The sequence below is a fragment of the Hemicordylus capensis genome, chromosome 2, assembly GCF_027244095.1.
Source record: "Hemicordylus capensis ecotype Gifberg chromosome 2, rHemCap1.1.pri, whole genome shotgun sequence".
Taxonomy (NCBI): domain Eukaryota; kingdom Metazoa; phylum Chordata; class Lepidosauria; order Squamata; family Cordylidae; genus Hemicordylus; species Hemicordylus capensis.
In genome coordinates this window covers 42,605,980-42,626,679 of record NC_069658.1, presented here as the reverse complement: position 1 = coordinate 42,626,679, position 20,700 = coordinate 42,605,980, and the positions used below count along the sequence as shown (strand labels likewise).

Below are 20,700 nucleotides of genomic sequence, written 5' to 3'. Positions count from 1 at the left end.
TCCTGCTTTTTTGAGATTCCCTGCAATTGAATAAAGCAATAATATACACCTTTGCTATTTAAATTGGTTGGAGAGTATTTATGACAATAAAAAATGAAATGGCATTTCAGATGCAACATTGGTTGCCTAAGACCACTCAGATTTAACTAATCTTCATCACATTGACAAAAAGAGCAATTAAAATTAAAATCCATGACTAAAACCAAACCACTTTGGGGTTGTTTTTAATGAAAGGTGGTATATAAATTTAACAATAAATGTTTAGAAGTATATACTTTCACCCCCTGCCCAACCTACAATTAATTCCAGCTTATTTTCAAAGGGCTTCTAGTTTTATTTACAAATTGCTTGGCAGCACCAATGTTTAAGTAATCGCTAATTGCTCCTAATGATAGTTTTACTTATTGTTAAATTTATATACCACCTTTCATTAAAACATTCTCTGTTCATCTGATTTTCAGTCTGGTTAATTAAATCGGTGGAGGTTTAGACTTTCCTGATGGGCTGAAACAGCTCATCCATTTTGATGATGACATATAATTAAATTAGCTTGCATTACATAGTGAAAAAGTCCAGGAAGGGAGAGATGGGGGGATGTGGAACCCAAGGTTCCACATCCCCCCCATCTCCCCCTCCCTGAACCTTTTCAGTTAAAACGTGGTTAGATTATAGGGGAGGAAGGACTTGAATGAGCAAAAAGGGGAACTGGTTTGGGCGTTCAGGAAGTTGTTCAGAAGAGGGAGTTGTTCAGGAAGTTTGCTCTGGTGTGTGTCCTCCTCTCGACGCATGCGCGACTGGTGGCGGGGCGGCGGGGCGCGCCGGGGAGTGAGAGTCAGATACTTGGACTACGAAGACGCCATGGTGCCCAGTGCTGGATGAGCAATGCCATGGGGGGGGGGGCGCGCGCTGGGACCGGGGGAGGGGGACTGCTCTGCAATAAATAAATAAATAAATAAATAAATAAATAAATAATTCCGGCAAATCGGCAGGGGCACTTTTTGGCTCCCCCTGCCAAGTGGCGCCCGGGGCACGTGCCCCCCCTGCCACCTATAGTTACGCCTATGAGAACAAGAGCTTCCAGACCTGGGCGCCTTCTTCTCAGGGCACACAGGTATATCAATACTCCTGGGAAGGTAAGAGAGGGGCTGCCCCAACAGTCCTTACAGGTGTTAGTCCTCACTAATGTCTTAGTGTTGGTGGTTCTAAAAACACTAAAGGTAAAAGTAAAATTGTGCCCTTGAGTTGGTGTCGACTCCTGGCGCCCACAGAGCCCTGTGGTTGTCTTTGGTAGAATACAGGAGGGGTTTACCATTGCCTCCTCCTGCACAGTATGAGATGATGCCTTTCAGCATCTTCCTATATCCCTGCTGCCCAATATAGGTGTTTCCCACACCAGCCAATCTTAAACTAAAGGCCTAGCTTTAGCATAAGGTTGAAAAATGGGTGTTTTCAGTTTTGCTCTAGAGAAACCTGTGTTTAAATGGTGTTCTAAAAATTCATAATCTGATATTTGAGCAGCTGAAATGCAAATAGAATTGCCCTCTCCATGCAGCATGCTTATGCTGAATGTAGGTATTGGGTAGGGAAATAATGGCTTTGTCAGTCTTTTTAGTAGTGCTGATGTTGTAATAGATAATACAAAACATGGAAAATGTCACTGTATCTATTATTCAAGATCATTTATATGATGATGGCAAGTGCCCTCTTACAGTTGTAAGAGCACCTCTCATCAGCTTGTAATAATAAATGCTAATGTAGCTCTTGGCAAATTCATCAGTTTGCCTAGTAGAATAGTGGAGTGGCTTAATGGAGATGATGACTGATTATTCTGTAATCATAGAAATGGATGTATATTTGCAGTAACATATCATAGTCAACTGAATTTAGCAGCATGGGAGATAATTCTAAAATACCTGTAGCATTCAGATCTGTGAAGGGGTGGGGGACACTTGAGGCCTAAAGCTGCAATGTTTGGAAGCAAGTATGAGATAAATGGAATTTACTTCTGTGCAAATGAATTTAGGACTGGAGTTAAACTTGTCTGGACAGAATCTAAGAGCCTGACAAATATTAGTGGTCTGCCTTTGGTCCCAAAGAAGCCAAAGGGTGTTTTTTAATTAAGCAGAACCAGTCATCATAGTGGCCAACATCCTGACTACTGAAGCGCATGCATTGGAAAGTTCTGTGTGGATGTGCCAGGAGCCCTCATGCAACTCCCTGTGTGGAAATTTTATGTGTTCCAGCCAGTAGGTGGCGCTAGCACTTGACTGGAGTTGGGAACAGGCCAAACTGAGTGTTCCTGTAGTTCGTTCTGCTATAGCACAATAAAGAAGTCTTTACTCAAATACCTTCTGCACTTACACTGTTGTGCCAGAGGGCTAGTTCTTCTGAGTGCTCCGGAAGTACTCTGTAAGAGTGGAAATATGTTGCTGAGCAACATATTAGAAACATTACCGTTGTAGTGTTTCTAATACTACTGTACTGTAGTAAAATAGCACTTTGAGAGTCAGGATGTCAGCTGGTATCTTTATTATCTGATTCTATGAGCTGCTGAGGTGTCTTACTTAAAACTGCAGAATACTTTGCCTTTATATACCTGAATACTGAAGTAGAATTAGTAATACATTATTAGACGGAAAAAAATATTCTAGATCTATAGTCCCCAACTGAAGAGGATAGGTTATCAAATGATCCTCTTTCTCCCTGAGCTTGGACAGGCTCGGGATGGTGCTGTCATCCAGCCTTTACTGGAGTGTACCATAAAACCTCTTTTCTGTTGAGTCAGTATAAGGATGATGGCTTAGATGCTTCATAAGGCAGTACAGGAGCAGGAGAACATGGGGCATATTTGCTGGTGCCAGGCACTCTATCCTTCCCATCTTGATTTAGACCTCAGAGACCAAGGAAAAGTGTGAGTGCATGGAGGGCAAGTTGGAAGTGAGAACAATTTGTAACATTAGACAACATCATTACTGATCACGTGACACGTCTGTTAAGGCATCAGCCTTAGGTTCTAATTTCCCAGCTTTGTGGAGCTTGAGCCAGATTGAGATAGCCTTAACTATGGTCCAAAACCAGTAGGTTTTTTTACCATCAGCTTTTCCATATTTCAGCACAGTTAAGCTACAGAATTTTGCCCTCTTCCCAGGTTTCACACTTCTTTGTTGCACCATTCTGACCCTCTTGATCACCCTTCCTTGCATCTGAAGTACAAAGAAAAAAACTTTGGAAGGGGACAATTGAGACAACAACAGGAATGGAATAGATGTTTTAACAGCTGTTGAACTATTGAGTCCAGGGGCGTAGCAAGGTTGGAGTGGGCCCAGAGACATGATTTTAAAATGCACGTGTGTGTGTATACACACACACACACACACACAGAGTGTGTGTGTGTGTATATATATATATATACACACACCACAAATAGAACATCATCCTAAATTATTTTTTAAAAGGTTTTGTAAATTAATTGTGGACGATGCAAGTCATTTAATGGTACTAGAGAAAGACATGCTGTTCTGGTAGCTCCAGGTCTTAACACTCATATCAATTTCGGAGGATGAATACAACTGAAGGAAGCCAGGGCGGGTGCATGACTGGGGGAATCAGTCATGTGACTTGCCTCTGGGGGCCCCCAGACAACTGTCTCCCCTTGCCCTATTATAGTTACCCCCCTGGTTGAATCATAATATCCAAGTGAGGTGCTACTTGTATCCTGGACTTCTGCCAGCTGAACAAATACAATATTGTTCATTAGGAGACATTATCACCCTTCTGGAATACAATATGTGGTTTATCTTTCTTGATCTTGAAGACGCCTAATTCCATGTCACCATATGAGAAATGCACTATTGTTTCTTCAGTTCCATTGTGATAATGTTTGCTACCATTATAGTCATTGCCTTTGCACAGTCACAAGAGCCTTTTCAAAGTGCATGGTTGTGATGATTGTGTATCTTCATCTAGAACAGGGTTTCTTAACCTTGGGCCCCCAGATGTTGTTGGACTACAACTCCCATCATCCCCAGATATGGCCTTTGTGGCTGAGGATGATGGGAGTTGTAGTCCAAAAATATCTGGGGGCCCAAGGTTAAGAAATCCTGATCTAGAAGGTTTCCAAGCTTTTCCTTGTTTGGATGGCTCGTTTGTAGCTGACCTATGCCCTGTATGATTCCAGTATTCCAAAGACCTTTCTAGAGCCCCAGGACTACTCATCAATCTAAAGAAGTCTCTTCTCAATCCCACAACTGATCACTGGATTTTTTAATTTTTATTTTTTTGGTGCTGACATCCTCTTTGTTCCTGTTGTACACTTGGTTCACCGTCATATTTTGGAATATGATGGTGTTATAATATGGAAAATAATAGCAACTAGTTGTTATTTTTCAGAAGCTTCTGGGCCTGATGATACTGATGTTTGTCATCCCAAGCACCAGATTAAGGATGTACCGTCTTCAATTGTGGTTTCCTTGGGGTGTTCTCATCTCAACACCATCTTGTGCATGTTTACTCAAAAGTAAATCTGTAGTCAGTGAGGCTTACTCCCAAGTAAATGTACATAGGATTGTAGCCTAACTCTCATCCTGGACTGATTTGTTTCTCTCAAACAGTACAACCTCTCAATGTCTTCTGCTAAAATGAAAAACGTAGCTGTTTTTATCTTCTGTGTTCATGTTGGTGGTTTCCCATTGTTTTCACATGACCTGATACCATTCATCCTCAGCACTCTAGTTAATGTACTCCCTCATTTGCAGCCATGGGTCACTGAATAGAGCCCAATGTTTAGTTCTTACTTTCTTGACAATAGACATATTGTTTGAACTTATGCCCACCTGTCACTTTTGATGGGCTTTGAACAGGGTTGTTACCTTGGTGTACCTTGCCATAGACAGATATGTTCATCAACTAGTAGTACTCTGGCTTGCCTCCCGCACTGCTATTTTTTAGTGGTGAGGTCATCCTTGTGTAGTCCCACATTCCACCTCTATCCTTGCAATAAAAGCCTGTCCTGATTACTCTCATGTGGGCTTTTTTGTTGTTCCTTTTGCTACTTAGTTGATGGAACTGAGTGAGATAGCATTTGCTCTGCCTCCTCACCACGTTAGGGAATCTATTGGGTATGGGCAAGTGGAGGAGGACAGTGCTCTTAATATTCCAGAATTTTCTAGCAGGTGCTGCCTGCATATATACGAATGTGTGTGATTGCACAGAATGCTTGTTGGAAAAACAACAATTAGAGGCAAGCAGCTCTTTTTATTTCAAAATAGCAAGTGTCTTAGTATTATTGTACATTTAGATTAATGATCAATTTACTGTGGAAACTGAGAAGGTGTTCTTATACTTTGATGATCTGCTAATCTGCTCAGAGGTGGCAGCTTGTATTTAAAACATTTTGATGAGCAGTATAAATAGCATGAATAAATTTTATTGATGTTGGCTTATGTAAAGGTGATATAGTGCTAGATTTCATGATTGGCTAAAAACACAGATTTGTAATAACAGATTTGAATACATCTTTTAGCTTGAAAAATTATTTTTAGTGTATTTATGTATTTACAAAACATTAGTAATTTATCAGTATGCCACTGCAACATCAGTGAGCAATAAGCAATCTAACTTGAAATTTATGGGACTTCAGTCAGTCAAAACTAACTTTGTTCATTGATTTCAATGATCTTAGTAATGACTAACCTAACTAATCTGAATGTTTGTCAGTGTGTTCAAATGTCTATACAGTTTGGTTGGAAGGTATGTCACACAACTTCTTAATGTGATGTTTTAATTTTTGTAAGTATTAGCAGTTCACACTTAGTTGTTTCTTGCTATAGCAGTATAGTAGAACTAGCCGACCCGCACAGAGCATCTGTGAGCTCTTTGGGGCTGGCGGTTACCTCTTCCCCCCACCTTCTGCCCCAGTCTCCACTTCCAGACCCAGCTACCTCTCTTCCCCACTAGCACTTCTGCCCCCCCCACTTCCTCCCCGCCTTGCCTCCACGGCTGGGCTGGGCCCACCGCTGCCTCTGGCCTCCACGGCCAGGCCCGCCACAGCCACAGCGACCAACCCTCCTGGGTGCACCTCAGCCAATCAGGCTTGTCCGCTGCCTAGCCAATCAGCTGGGCGCTGGGACACACATTCCAAGGCACAACCACGAGAATCATATATAGTAGAATGTATACTGAGTGGCTTTGGATGTGAATCGAATATGTGAAAATGGGATTGTGAGTAATGCTTGTTCATTTCCTAAAGGGTAGTGGTACATGAGCTGGGCCACGTTGGGAGAGTGTTTGGGCCCCCATTGTGAATGTTAATGCTATACACAGATATAGGAAACCATTCATTTGTGCATATAATTGACAACTGAAATCTCTCTATTATGAGACAATGCTTTTATTTTTTTCCATTTTGATATTGTATTCTGGAAAGAGTCTTGATCTTACTGACATTAATGAGAACTGTTTCAATTGTGGCGGTGTGTGTTTGTGTGTGTGTGTGTGTGTGTGTGAATGAATTTGTGCATAGGAATAACAACTTGTTAATCCTTAGCGATGGGGTCAAACTAGATGCTATTTCAAATGTGTCATTTGACTCTAAAAAGAAAAAGAAAAAATGCAGAGTCAAATAGCATTAACTAGCATTAATAGAATGCACAAACCAGATTGGAATGGGTTTGTGGGGATAGTGGAGAATTAACTCTTTGCCTCCACCAGGGCCCCAATTCAGATCCTAAACTCTCACATGTCTTATATCCCTTGTGGGGGGCAGGGGTGTACCAAGGTTGGAGTGGGCCTAGAGATGAGATTTTAAAATGGGCCCCTCACTGCCTTCCTCTCCTTCTCCTGGCCCCATGTCGCTGCTGCAGAAGAACATTAAGGACATGTGTAATATAGTGTAGCAGTTTCACAGAGGACAGGAGACTACAGTTACAAGGGGTAAACAACAGCAGAACCAAATAATACAACAGTATCAGCTTTGAGGACAAGAGGACAATTCATGCTTGCTACCACAAGACCAGCTCTTCTCCTCTTCTGTGGGTTCCAAATGAAGCTTCTGTTCCAAGCTTAATAGTTTTTGTCAGGGCTGTAGCATGGTGGGATTTTTTTGTTGTTTTTCATTTGGAAAAGGCAGGTGAAGGGATATCCAGGCAAACCAGTTTAAAATTAGCAAACAATTCAGGAAGGATGCTAGGCTAGCTCCACTCTTCCCCAGCCCTCAAGTATTGAGAGCCATTCTGGGAGCAAAGGACATTTTTTGAGAACTTGTTGAGTTGAAAAACAATTGAATATATTTTCAGCAACCACGGCACCATCAAAGAACCAATCAATAAACCCCCTGCCACCACCCCCTCTTTCCTTTCCACAGAGAGGAAAATGACTCATTGCAAGTTGGAAGAAGATCACTTCACATGGGTCATAATAAAAAAAACCAAATCACTCAGAGATAAGAGTGGTTTGACTTTCCTTTCCACTTGAACAGCTTGCTAGCTCCCAGTCCCAGCTCCGTCCTAACTGCACTCATTTACCAAATGGGGGAGGAGCTCAAGAAGCCTCTCTGCAGCACTCTCCTCTGCTCTGACTGACAAAAAGGAAATCGGGAGCCACAGAGTACCTGCTTGGGGGAACTGCAGCTCACACTCCTAGCTACGGGACTGGATAAAGGGCAAGGAATGGCCTTGGGGGGACCTCAGAGGCTGTGGGCCAGGAGACATGCATCTCCCTTGTCTTATTAATGGTAAGTCCATGGGCGGGGGGACTTCAGTTGGCACCAACAGAAATTTTTATCCAGAGAAAAACAACATGCATGGGAGTGTTCATTCTGGAGAGAGACTGTGGCAGGGGCAAAAAGTTAAAACACAACTACTCTCTCTATTATTCTGATTCTGTTTTTGCATGTTCTCTTTACTACTATTACTACTACTTCTTATATACTGCTTTTCAACAAAGGTTTGCAAAGCATCTCACATAGAAAAATAAATACGATGATTCTCTGTTCCCAAAAGCTCACAATCTAAAAAGAAACATATGGTAGACACAGCCACTGGATGCTGTGCTGGGGTTGGAGAGGGCCAGTTGCTCTTCCCCTGCTAAATATGAGAATCACCACTTTGAAAGGTGCTTCTTTGCTTAGTTAGCAAGAGAATTAAAAATATATATGAAAAAATGCAGAGTCAAATGACACATTTACAGTAATGTTGTCTAGTTTGACTATAAGTAAAAGCTTTGTATGAAAAGACAATGGTCTTTATATGTTTAGATTCTGGGTAACTTTTATCTATATATATTTTTTCTTTGTCTTAAGCATGGTGTTATTGCTACAGAAGATGAAGAGTATTTTATTGAGCCTCTAAGAAACACAACTGACAATTCCAATCATTTTACATATGAAAGTGGTCATCCTCACGTTATTTACAAAAAGTCTGCCATGTACCACCATCTCTTCTATGATCATACCCATTGTGGTGTCTCAGGTAAATAAGCCAGAACTGCAGGAATGGGTTCATTCCTTTAAGTGATAAAATTTTATGTATGTTTTCATTCCAGGGAAATTGCATCTCAGGATTCAAATACAATACGTTTAGTGTAATCAGTTATTTTGGATTGCACGATGGAACTCTATGGAAAGTTCTTAATTTTGAATGAAATGTCTTTCGTCATGCCCGTACTGTGTGTGTCAAAGCAGCTCAGGTGGCATCTTAAGGAAGGCAAATGGCAGAACTGTCAAACCTTGCCCCTTTTACCTCCTAGAATTCCTTCAGCATTTTTAATGCACATTACTGGCTGATGCTAAGAGGTGCCACTCTAGGTTTGGTTTTTTAAAGCTATGCTGCAGTAGTGCTACTGCACAGACTGCTCCTGCCACAAGGTAGGGGTTGAGATGATTCCCAGCACCAGCGCAAGTAGATAAGGTAATGAGATGATGCAAGTAGCAGCAGGAGTCCTGACCTTATGTCCCGTGACACCTTATGCTGTAGTGTCCTGATTTTATGCTGCAGTGCCTGCACACAGTAGAGCATGGGATTCAGCTCTTAAATCCGTAAGGTGATATTTCTTAACCCCTTCACTGAGTTGTATTTTTTTAAAATAAAAACATAGTTTTCTGTTTTCACAAAACTTCTGTGAAAGTTCCAGTAATTTCAGTGAAATCTGTTCCTGACCATTGGTATGAAAGATTGTAGTGTTGGAGCACATTGAAGTACTAATGTGCTCACAGTGGAATCAAGGCCTTCTTACAATTAAATCAAAGTCAGTGTTGCAAATATATCATTTCAGTAGATACATTCATATACTTGCTGTTGTTTACACCCAGGATACGATTTTTTTAATGTCCAAATTTAATGAAGCATGCAACAATGAACACAAATTTGATATAAGTTCATTCATACGCAATAGAGAATTTAAGCCTGTGCTTAACTTTGGACAGAGTCATGTGATCAAACTGGATTCCCCACCCACCCCCGCCCGGTGCTTTTTTAGATACATATTTGCATCCTATTCTGTGAATGGTTAGACATATTGTCAGATTTTAGTCCAACACATGTTCAGGTCCACAAAATTTAGAATTCCAAATATGGATTACTCATACTTTGTACAAATGTGTAATCATGTGCAAGCCTGCAATTCAGTGTGCATACCTATTGCATCATGAATGAGAATTAAACTCTTATATTCACACTACAATGAATGTTGTACATTAGTGTTTACCCTTCACCTTTAATATAACTTAGAATTGATGTGCCACTGTGTAAAACAGTCTTGAGAAAACTGTTTCATAGTGTTGTATCCAAAGCTGCCCCTCCTTTAGCAGAAAGCTTCATCTGTTCACGAAGCATTATTTCCAACCTAGTGAAAGCATGTTGCATGACCCTTTGTCCAGAGAAGTTAACAGAATAACTTCTGTTATTCTTGAGCGCTTGTGCAAGACTTTGCACAAGTTCTTTTTATGACTCAGTAGGGTTTATTTGCTAGAGTTTGTATCTTTATTCGCCATGTTTCTCACTATTGTAATGCAACTACCAAAACATTATGGCACCACACTGTGAGAAGCTCTCTGCTAAATGCAAGAGTTTACAAAATAGCAGTAATAACATTTTATCCTTCCACATATGATTTTAGATCCATATCAACTCTGCCTTAGTTTTATGTGCCTTAGACTTTCATTAAAAAATGAGACATAATTTCTCCTTGTGGTATAACAAAAACTCATTAGGCTGGTTCGTACAACCATCAGTAGGTAGGACAAGAGTCCCATCCAAGTTGGGGAGCTGTGCATGCTCCTGTTTGGTGATCATGTGATTTTAAAAAGCAAAACAGGAGATAAGGTACGTGATTTTCTGTGAGGCTCCTGCTGAGTAGGAGGGCTCTGTCCTACCCAGTAGTTGTACCTAGCTGTTTAATAAGGTAGGAAGAAAACCCCTCCTACGCAGTGGGAGGCTTGCAGACAGTCACTTTCCCCTCCTCCTACCTTGCTTTTTATGAGCACCTGATCACAAAATGGGAGTGCACTCAGCTCCCTAACTTGGGTAGGATGCTTGTTCTACCCAAATAATATTCATATGAACTAGCCTACTAATTTATGATATAAACCTAAAACAGGTGTACTTGAAGATATCAAATAGTAACTCATTTGTCACTGATTATTTTGATTCCTAGAAGACCTCACAGGAAGCAGTAAATCTTGGTGGTTGAACAATACCTTTACTTTTCCAACTTTACTTCCAATTAATCACGTATTAAATAACCATCATCGACTGAAGAGATCAATAAGCACTGAACGTTTTGTGGAGACGCTGGTAGTAGCAGACAAAATGATGGTGGGATACCATGGTCGCAAAGATATTGAGCATTACATTTTGAGTGTCATGAATATTGTAAGTTTCATCCCTTTATATGCTAATATAAATCATTTTAACATAGTGTATTCATGATGTCAGACTGTGAATCTAATAATATTTTCATATCAGTAGTGGTTTTCAGAATATGTTTTGGGTACTAGCCAATACAGCCTGTATCACATCCAAAGTTGTGTCTCCAATATTTATCACTGGAAAGTAAGTACCTAATTAAAGTGTACTTGCTTCTCTTGTAATATTTCTAATAAAACCTGGGCAGATGTTGCATTAGGGTCCTTGGCCCCAGTGAGCTTTCTGCTAGAAATGACCGACATGGGTGCTTGTTACAAAATAAATCCACAGATAGGTAGGTACTCCGGCTGGTTATTTCAGGTGGCAAGCTTAATGCAACTTCTGCTTTAATCAGTTTAGTTTCTGGGGGGAAACTACAGTTTTTGCCTGAAGAGTAAAATTGACTATATGAGAAGAATGCTGCTTGTAAAGATCTACTTGAAAGGAAAAATTCCCATCTTCTGTGTCAAGTCATTGACTGTAGACCTTCCTGACAGCCAGCCTACTTGTGAGCAAGCCATTCAGGCTGCTCCTTGTCACCTCTGAGTTACCCTATTAATTGTAATTTCTATAGTGAATGTAGACCAGTAGCAAATCATGTGGCAGTTGAGCTGTCAGTTGCCTCAAGGTCGGACTGAGCAGGGGAGGGGAAGGACTTCCCCACTGACAACTTTCAGAAAGCAGTGTTGCAGGCGGAGAATCTTAGCAGTGTGCAAGCATGCAGTTGCGGACTGGTTAGCAGCTCTTGCTAATGATAGCAGCCTCCATCTACTTTCATGGCTGAATCACAGGTAGATTTTGATCCTGCTCTTAGCAGAGAGTACCTCCAAGTCCTTTGAACTCTAAAGTTCTGTAAATCTATGTCCCCTGTCTCCACTGCTGCCTAGAAAGGCAGTGGTTTATTTAGTTACATGACAAGGTTATTGGAATTCTATTATTATTATTATTATTATTATTATTATTATTATTATTATTATTATTATTATTATTATTATTTTTACATTTATATTCCGCTCTTCCTCCAAGGAGCCCAGAGCGGTGTACTACATACTTAAATTTCTCCTCACAACAAACCTGTGAAGTAGGTTAGGCTGAGAGAGCAGTTACTGGCCAAGAGTCACCCAGCAAGTGTGGCTGAATGGGTATTTGAACTCAGGTCTCCCCGGTTCTAGTCCAGCCACTACACTACGCTGTGAGTCTACTCTAACTACTACACTACGCTAGAAGATGGTTCCTATTGGAGAGCCACTTTACCAGCTCATGAGAGTGCAGATCACAAAGCAGCACAGGAATCTGCCAGAACAAGGGAAAGGGTGTTTGTCCCTTTCTTGTTCCAAAGATAATTTTCAGAAGGAGCTAGTGTGAACACAGCCTAAGATAACTGATATCATTCCAAGGCAACGGTGGGTGGGGTGGGTGAAAGAGAGAGACTGTTTTATCATTTTTATTTTCTAAGGTTCCATATTGAGATTTTAGTTCAACATATTTCAGTGTCCTTGCATTTCCTTATAAATAGCAATTGCTTTTAGTTCAGTTCTATGTTAAGTCCAGCATTTTTTCAGAAATTTGTTTTACTTAGTAGATTTTGGCTTACTTTAAACCCAGGCCTCTGCTTTGCTGTGCTTCTGCAGCAGAACAGGGGTTGGTGTCAGGCTGGCAGTGCTAGCACAAGGGAACACCTTGTTTTCTATTATCAGTACTGGGGACTGGAATCAACCCTTGTGCTCGATTAGCAGTAGCTATTGGCACAATTGTGCAGAGGATGAGGAAGAGCTCTTAAGCTGTATTTATACACTGTATAAAAAACTTCTAAGGGGATGTCCATAGTCTCTCATGCATCTAATTCTGGTATAGTGGTAAAAAGGCATAGTAGGTGGCAGGGAATGTAGGTCATGTTAGAGCAAATAGGGTATATTAGATGTCAATGTCACTGTTACAGTGCAACTCTCCACTGGCACCACAGAAACAAAGAGAATAGAAGTCTGCTACCACTTTTACCCTGGTATTTGAATTTGAAGAATTTCTCAACATAAAAGTTATTTTTCGACATTCCATCTTAGTCTAGCATGACTAGGGCCTGATTCTCACTGAAATGATAAACCTGTATGGGCTATACTACATAATGCAATAAGAAGCTTACATGATTGAATACTCTTCCTCACAAAAATCCATGCATGTAAAAAATTAGCACTTCTGGGAGTAGGGAGAACCCTTGTCAAGGATCTACAGCAGGCTTCCCCAAACTGCGACCCCCCCAGATGTTGCTGAACTACAACCCCCAGCATACCCAGCCACAATAAATTGTGGCTTGGGATGCTGGGAGTTGTAGTTCAGCAACATCTGGAGGGCCGCAGCTGGGGGACGCCTGATCTACAGAGAAATGATGGCTTGATTATTAATGGCTTGGAACAGTGAACATGCTCTCACATTAGTGGTGTCCACGAATGTAAGGTAAAATATTCTCGTATATAAGTGAATGGCTGCCATTAATTCTTAGGGGGAAGTTAGGGACGTAGAATAGAAAGGCTTGCCCAAGCTCCTTGACAGTGGCTGGTTTGACCTCTACCAAGAGGTACCCAATAGTGATGCAGTAGTTGTCCCTTTTTGTGTAAACATGATCATAATAACGGGCATTTGGATAAAATTTATCAACACCTTATAGAACACTGTTTGTGAGAGGTGAGATTGAGCTTCCTGAGGAAGTGTTGGTGGTGTGAGTGGTGGTGGTGGTACATGGGGTTGGAGAAAACTCTTAATCCCTTCTTCCTTGCCTGTCAAACTTGATTGGATGTTGGGTAGGATGGTTTAATAATCTTCAGTGATAACTCATTTGATAGTGTTAAAAAAATCAAGTTATCTTCATATGTCAAGTTTGCAATTTTTTTGGTCTGACTTTGTGTCTTTTCTTATTTTCTGGAGGTCAGGTTGCCAAACTTTACCGTGATTTCAGTCTAGGAAATGTTGTGAATATTATAGTGACTCGTTTAATTGTCCTCACAGAAGATCAGGTAAGAATGAGTTGTGATGTGACATAAATCTCAGACCCTTAGAATATAAGTCATGCAATCTAATTATTAAAATAAAGTACACCTAATTGTTTTGAAAAAGTGTTTAATAATAAAACCTCATCTGCAGATATTTATAACCTTAAAATTCGAAGAGCTTAGAAGAGTATTTATGTAAAATGTTTTTCTAGATTTTCACTTGCATTTGGTGAAAAGTTTGGTGGAAATTTGACTGCTAGAGATTCGTTGTTGCAGCATGTGTTCTGTTTTTGTGTTTTTAAACTCTTAACGGCTGCTTTAAATGTTGCTTTTTCCCCACATGGAGACTATTTCTGTGTGTAGGGAGAAAAAAGGTAGCATTTGAAACTGTATATTTCTTACTTTTGACAAAACCATTATTGCAGTTTGAAATTAAATTTATAAAATGTATGCACAAAATAAACTGTAGGTCAGATTTAACACTGATAAAAATTGGCAAGAAGAAATTATTCCTAGAAATCACTGCTTCTAATTATAGATCAGATTTAGACTTCAGAAGTCTTAACCACTGACCCTAGTAATTTGTTTGGAACATTTCTGGTATGCATGTTGTATTGCAGCCAAACTTGGAGATAAATCACCATGCAGACAAGTCCCTTGATAGCTTCTGTAAGTGGCAGAAATCCATTCTCTCTCACCAAAGTGATGGAAACACCATTCCAGAAAATGGAATTGCCCACCATGATAATGCGGTCCTTATTACTAGGTATGGTTTGTTGAAATTCTCTCATTTCTTCTCTTTTTTGTTTCTCATTTATTTGTTTTCACACACACACAAAGACCTAGAGTTGAAATATTTGCTTTTCCGTAATCATATACAGGTTAGAAATTGTTACTTACATTTAACATTTTAATAAAACTTTTAGTAATAGACCAAACTACTAATTTTCAATCAGTAGTGGAAAAGTCCAAAGCTTTCATGGCTATCAGATTTGATTCTATTAAATGCAGCAACAATATATTCTTGAAATGAATTAATGTGTTTTAACATTTTCAGAATTGAGCAAACTAACTTTAAAAACAAGGTAGAAAATTGACTGAAGAAGGAAGTATTTAATTTATAAACTGTTCTTTTTGTCCCTAAAGCTTTAGAGCATTGATGCTTCATTGATAGCTTTTAAATAAAACTTGCAGCTCCATTCTCTGTGTGGAGTGAAGGTCCCAGTAATGATTCAAGGTTGTAATTACTTGAATCTCTTCTTTTACGTCTGGGCCCATCCAGGGGCTTAGCTATAATTGAGTGAAAGAACACGGGCCCCTAGCTCCTGAGGGCCCTCCAGCTCCATCCCTCCCTATTGTCTTCATTATCTCCTTCACTCTGGGGGGCCGCCAGAGAGAGCGATGAACACGGCCCCCTCTTCCCTAGCTACGCCCCTGGGCCCATCTTCTGCATTGGTGCAGCAGTAGTCATCAGTCTCTACTAAGATTGCTTATGCCCTTGCAGATAAGTCATAGTGCAATATTTCACAACTCATCTGGTTAAGATTTCAATCCTTTAACTGCTTACTTGAAGCATATCCTGTATACCTGGAGGTATATCTCATATGTACCATATAGCATGTGTTTGATGTAGTGACAAGTATTAGTCCTGTACAAGCCAAGAGTTTTTGTTCTTCATGTGCTTGATTCCAAAGTGTTTAATTCAGGAAGAGCAGTTTTATTAGTTTTTTTTAAAAGACAACTTTCATTTAATAGCTTTTCCCCAATGTCACAATATTTCCCATTGTCACAATATTGAAAGCAATGACTTTGCTTTCATGATAAATAAGCAATAATTTCTGAACTACAAAAGAAGTCTGGCTTAAACATTCTCTTTTTGTACTGTTCAGAATATTACATTGTTTTTCTAATGCTGATTTGTTATTTGAAATTAATATTCCTGCTTTCTTAAGAGAGTTAAGGGAAATAATGTGAAGGTTGGGCAGGTATAACACTATACCTGTCAACATTCATCCCTGTTTTTAGTCCACCTTTCCTAAGTAGACAACAAGTGTTTTAAATGCATATACCACAGCAAAGGTAAAAGGGAGAATGGAGAGAAAATGGTTATCCAGCAAGCCAAAAAGCAGGTGGGTGAAAAGGGGTTTCCGGATGAATGGGCAGCAAAATGACAAGTGATGTTAAATGTAAGTAAGTGTAAAACAATGTGCCTTGGAGCAAAAACATCTATCTAAATTGGTAGTGAATGATCAGAAAAGAGATCTTCATTGATATCACAATGAAAACATCTGAGTTGGCTAGGTGTGCAGTGGCAGTGAAAAAACCATGGCCCAATTCATATTCCCAGTTATAGAAAATCATGATTTCCTGCTATGTGAGTAGGTGTCAGAGAACTGCACGCTCACACGTTTTCTCCCTCCCCTTTTCCTCTTCTCTAGAATGTGAGAGGAGAAGCGTGAAAGCTTTTTGTTTGTTAAAACAAACCAGGATTGAACTGTGGTTGTATTTGTTAACAAAGCAGAATTAGAACATACCACGTTTTCTAGAATTCCTATGTAATGGTGAATTGTGGTTTATTCTAAGGAGAAAGATTTGGTTTCTATGGTTTCCCACTACATGAATGAGCATATGGAAGCCACAGACTCACACCCTCATCCTTCCCAATTCTCCTCTCTCGCACAGGAGATGAGGAGAGTGAAAACTTTAGCTTCCTACTGTGTATGAACTGGGTCAAATTTCATGCTAGCAATGATTAGAAAAGGAACTGAATATATATGCATACATGAATGTTTCAGCCATTTTGGAATACTGATTGCCCTGCCTCAAAAAGGACATTGTAGGACTGGGAAACGTTAAGAAAAGAACCACCAAAGTGATCAAAGGGGCTGGAGCATCTTCTGTATTAGGAAAGACTAAAGTATTGGGGCTTAATAATTTAGGAGAAATAACTGTATAAACCTTTACCATGTCCTACCCTTAGTCATCCTTAAGTCATCCTGCCCTTAGTCACCCTTAGTCATCCTTAATGCATTCAATCAAATGACATTCACTCCCTAAATGCCTGCTTACAGGCAGTAATGGGCTGGATGAGGGATAACAAATTAAAGCTGAATCCAAGCAAGATGGAGGTGCTCATTGTGAGGGATGGGAATTTGAGGGATGAGTTAGATCTTCCTGTGCTGGATGGGGTTGCACTCCCCTAGAAGGAACAGGTACACAGCTTGGGCGTGCTCTTGGTGCTCTTAGTCATCCTTAAGGATGACTAAGGGGAGGACATGGTAAAGGTTTATACAGTTATGAGTGATACAGAGGAAGTGGATAGAGATAATTATTTCTGCCTCTCGCATACATACACTTAGCACTTGAGATCACACAATTAAATTAATGGCAGTAGATTCAGGGCAGATAAATGAAAACACTTCTTCACACAGTGTGTAATTTTATGAACTTTGCTGCCATAGATTGTGATGATGGCCTTTAAAGGGGATTAGATAGATTCATAGCAGATAGGCCTGTCATCAACAGCTATTAGCCATGAATCTCTCTAGGTTCAGAGGTAACAAGCCACTGAATTCCTTTTTCTGAGAGACAATACCAGAGAAATGACTGAATTTTAGATTTCCTGGAAGCATCTGGCTAGTTATCAATAGAAACAGGGTGCTGCACTAGATGGACCACCAGTTTAATCCAGCAGAGTTGCTCTTAGGCTGCTAAGGTGAAGGTTTCAAGATAGCTTTCTTATTACTTTTGTTTTTCACCCTTACACACCCCTCAGGTTTGCATAAATGAGGTTATACTATTTTTGTCTTTACAACACCTTTGTAAGGTAGATAAGGTTGAGAAAGAATGACTAGCCCAAGGTCTTTCAGGGAACTTCATGATTTAGTAATCCTTCCAAACCCAGGTATCAGTGCATTATCTTACACATGTGTTCTGTTTGTGTGATTGAGGGATGGAAAATAAATGTATTGATTCTGTTAATAATGCTGTTAAAAATAACTGGAGGAAGATGGCAGAATCAATTAGTCATTCCTAGTGATGAGCAAACTCCACTTACCTCAATTTGGAAAATGGTCAGCAATTACAAGGACTATTGGCAAACATTAAAAGAAACCAAACTGACTCATTATGTTGGTTGTAGCATATCATATTGTCCAAGACCTGAACAGTGATTATAACTCAGACAGGGCTAAATAAATGCCCACAAAGGAAAATATTTTAAAGCTCCAGGGAACTGTAGGCAAACCCCTAAACCTCTGGAACCTTGTGGGGTGGGGAGTTGTATAATAATCCTTTAATTTGTCTAACCAGGGAATGGGACACTCCACAATACAAACTGTCTGTAGTTAATGCAGAAACTTATTGTATTTGCTGTTAGCATTTCCTTGCTATATTTCCTTGACCTTTTTTAGCTTATTGAAAGGCAAAAATATTTCCTTCCACAAGCCTCAGTGTTAAAGGGAACCCCTGCTAACTGGGCAGAACCCCTGCTAACTGGGCAAAGAGGCACCTTTTACTGTGGTGATTCTCTTTATTTAGCAGGGGGAGAGTAACTGGCCCTATCCACCCCCAGCACAGTACTTCCAGTGACTGTTGCTGGTGTGTGTCTTATGTTTATTTTTAGAATGTGAGCCCTTTGGGGACAGGGAGCCATCTTATTTGTTTTATTTCTCTTTGTAAACCGCCCTGAGCCATTTTTGGAAGGGTGGTACAGAAATTGAATTAATAATAATAATAATAATAATAATAATAATAATAATAATAATAATAAAGGCAAATTAATTTTATTTGATATTAATTTTATCTGGTATTTTATTATGTTGTTTTGATATTATCTTGATTATTTTATGTTTCTATATTGTAGGCCACTTTGAATTTTCTTGGAGGAGAAAAGAGGAATATAATTTTGAAAAAAATAAAATCAATTTTATAATATACATAAAATAGAGGATGGAAAAGAGTTAACAGCAAATAATGTTACAAGGCTTTTTATAAGCTTAGTCTGCTCATATTGTGGAGCTTCTCAGTGCTTGTTCAGACCTTAATCATGGTTCATGTGACATCTGAACTAGCTCATTATCTCTTGGCTTTTAATTCAATACCAGGATGAGTTCATCAATTTCCTTCCTCTACTTCTCAGAAATAATAAATACTGTTCTTGAACATGTAGCCCATGTGTGTGCATCTGTGAGTTCTTGTGGGCAGACGTCGATGGATTAACTTGTGATAAAATGAATATATTGAGTTTGTGAAGGGGAGTGGGAATAGGAATGAATGAATTAAACCTACATTAAATGATTAAAAAGCACAACCCCAGAAGAATAAAGTACTATTAAAGGGCAGCAAATTGTCAATCATTAAGCTTATTTTTATATTTTTACCACCATGCAGAACTATTTGATTTTCTGCTTCAGGGACCAGAATGTCTTGGTCTGTCTCTGGATACATTCATACTGCAATTTAGAGAACTTGAGTCAGTGAGAGGTGGAGGAGGAAAGCTGATGAACTGAGCCTGGTATTGAATTACAAGTCAAAAGACAATGGGCTGGTTCAGCATCATATGGAACCATGGTTAAACTGGTTCTATCAATGTCCCCAAGCCTTGAGAGTGTGCACGTTATCTCTTCCCCTGCCTGAATGAGCCTCTCGGGAATTCTACTTCAAATTCAAGTTAGAAAAATTAAATTAGAAAAAAGCCAAGTTTGGTTGTGACATCATTGATCTTGGTTTATTCTAAGCAACTTTTTTCAAATATACCTAAATATGTAACCATTTTCAAAGCTTGGGTTTATATCTAGGTTTAGGTTTATCCAACTTAAATCAGAAGTAGAATTCCTGGAAGGTTCACAGGGGAGGGGGAAGTGTATGAGGCTTGAGGATGTTGCATAAAACCAGACTTGAGGCTTGAGGATGTTGTATGTAACCAGACTTTTACTGCAGTTCTGTGAGATGTTTGAACTGGCCCAGTAAAATCATAGGACAGATATATCTGAAGTCTTTCTAGACTAGCCCCTTCAAGGTATTGGGTGTTGGAATTGTGTCAGCATCCCTGATTTCTGTCCATGTTCCCCAACAGTGTATCAGAGTCTAAATGCACAGAGCTGGTTGGCTCTGTCAGTTTGACAGCAATTAATACTTGTTTTGAGGGCAGTGAACTGAATTAATTTTTTTCACACCCTGAGAGAAACTATGGAGGCTGTCAAAGCATTGTCAACCATCTATTGGAAGGCTCAGTTTGTGCAGATAGAAGTATATGCATATTTTATTTTTAAAAGTATTTATAACCAATTATTTTCTCTAGAAAATGTTCTTCATAACAGAAATTTGACAAAATTAGTGCTGCTCCATACTTATACTTCATTTTGAATAAAATCCATATATTTGACAGTTGAAAGCATACACTTCAAGTTTAAAACAAGCTTATTTTTAGATTTTGATGCTGTACAATCTTGAAGCAACCCATTTATAGTCTGAAAATCAGAAGGATTTGCCATATAGCATGAGTGTTTTACATCCTCTAATCAGAATGAATGGTCTAATGCATACATTTCTTGGCTGTGTTCTAAATACTCTTCAGACTATTAAACTTTACAATAAAGGAACTAAGGAAATACAAGAAACTGCATTTCATCTAATAATATTTATGGGTCATAATTTTTAAGGAAAATGTTGTTGCCTTCTCTAGTAGATGATGATATTAATGAATAGGAATATAACAATTTTAAAAGAACAATATCTATGAAGTTTGAATCCAGTGTACCTAAAACTTGAGAATTTATGCTTTAATTATTTTTTCATGAAACTAGATTGTTCTCTGG

General features: G+C 39.4%; 1 protein-coding gene across 7 annotated transcripts in view; it reads left to right on the top strand.

Moving 5' to 3' along the window:
• ADAMTS6 (ADAM metallopeptidase with thrombospondin type 1 motif 6) overlaps positions 1-20,700 on the top strand; it is a 307,359-nt gene that overhangs the window by 40,647 nt on the left and 246,012 nt on the right. For 6 of the 7 annotated variants that reach the window (XM_053298693.1, XM_053298689.1, XM_053298691.1 and 3 more), the window contains 4 exons: positions 8,297-8,465; positions 10,648-10,865; positions 13,823-13,906; positions 14,503-14,648. In XM_053298693.1, the coding sequence (XP_053154668.1) occupies positions 8,297-8,465; positions 10,648-10,865; positions 13,823-13,906; positions 14,503-14,648 (617 nt within the window). The remainder of the gene's footprint in view (positions 1-8,296; positions 8,466-10,647; positions 10,866-13,822; positions 13,907-14,502; positions 14,649-20,700) is intronic. The other variant, XM_053298688.1, reaches the window with a different exon arrangement.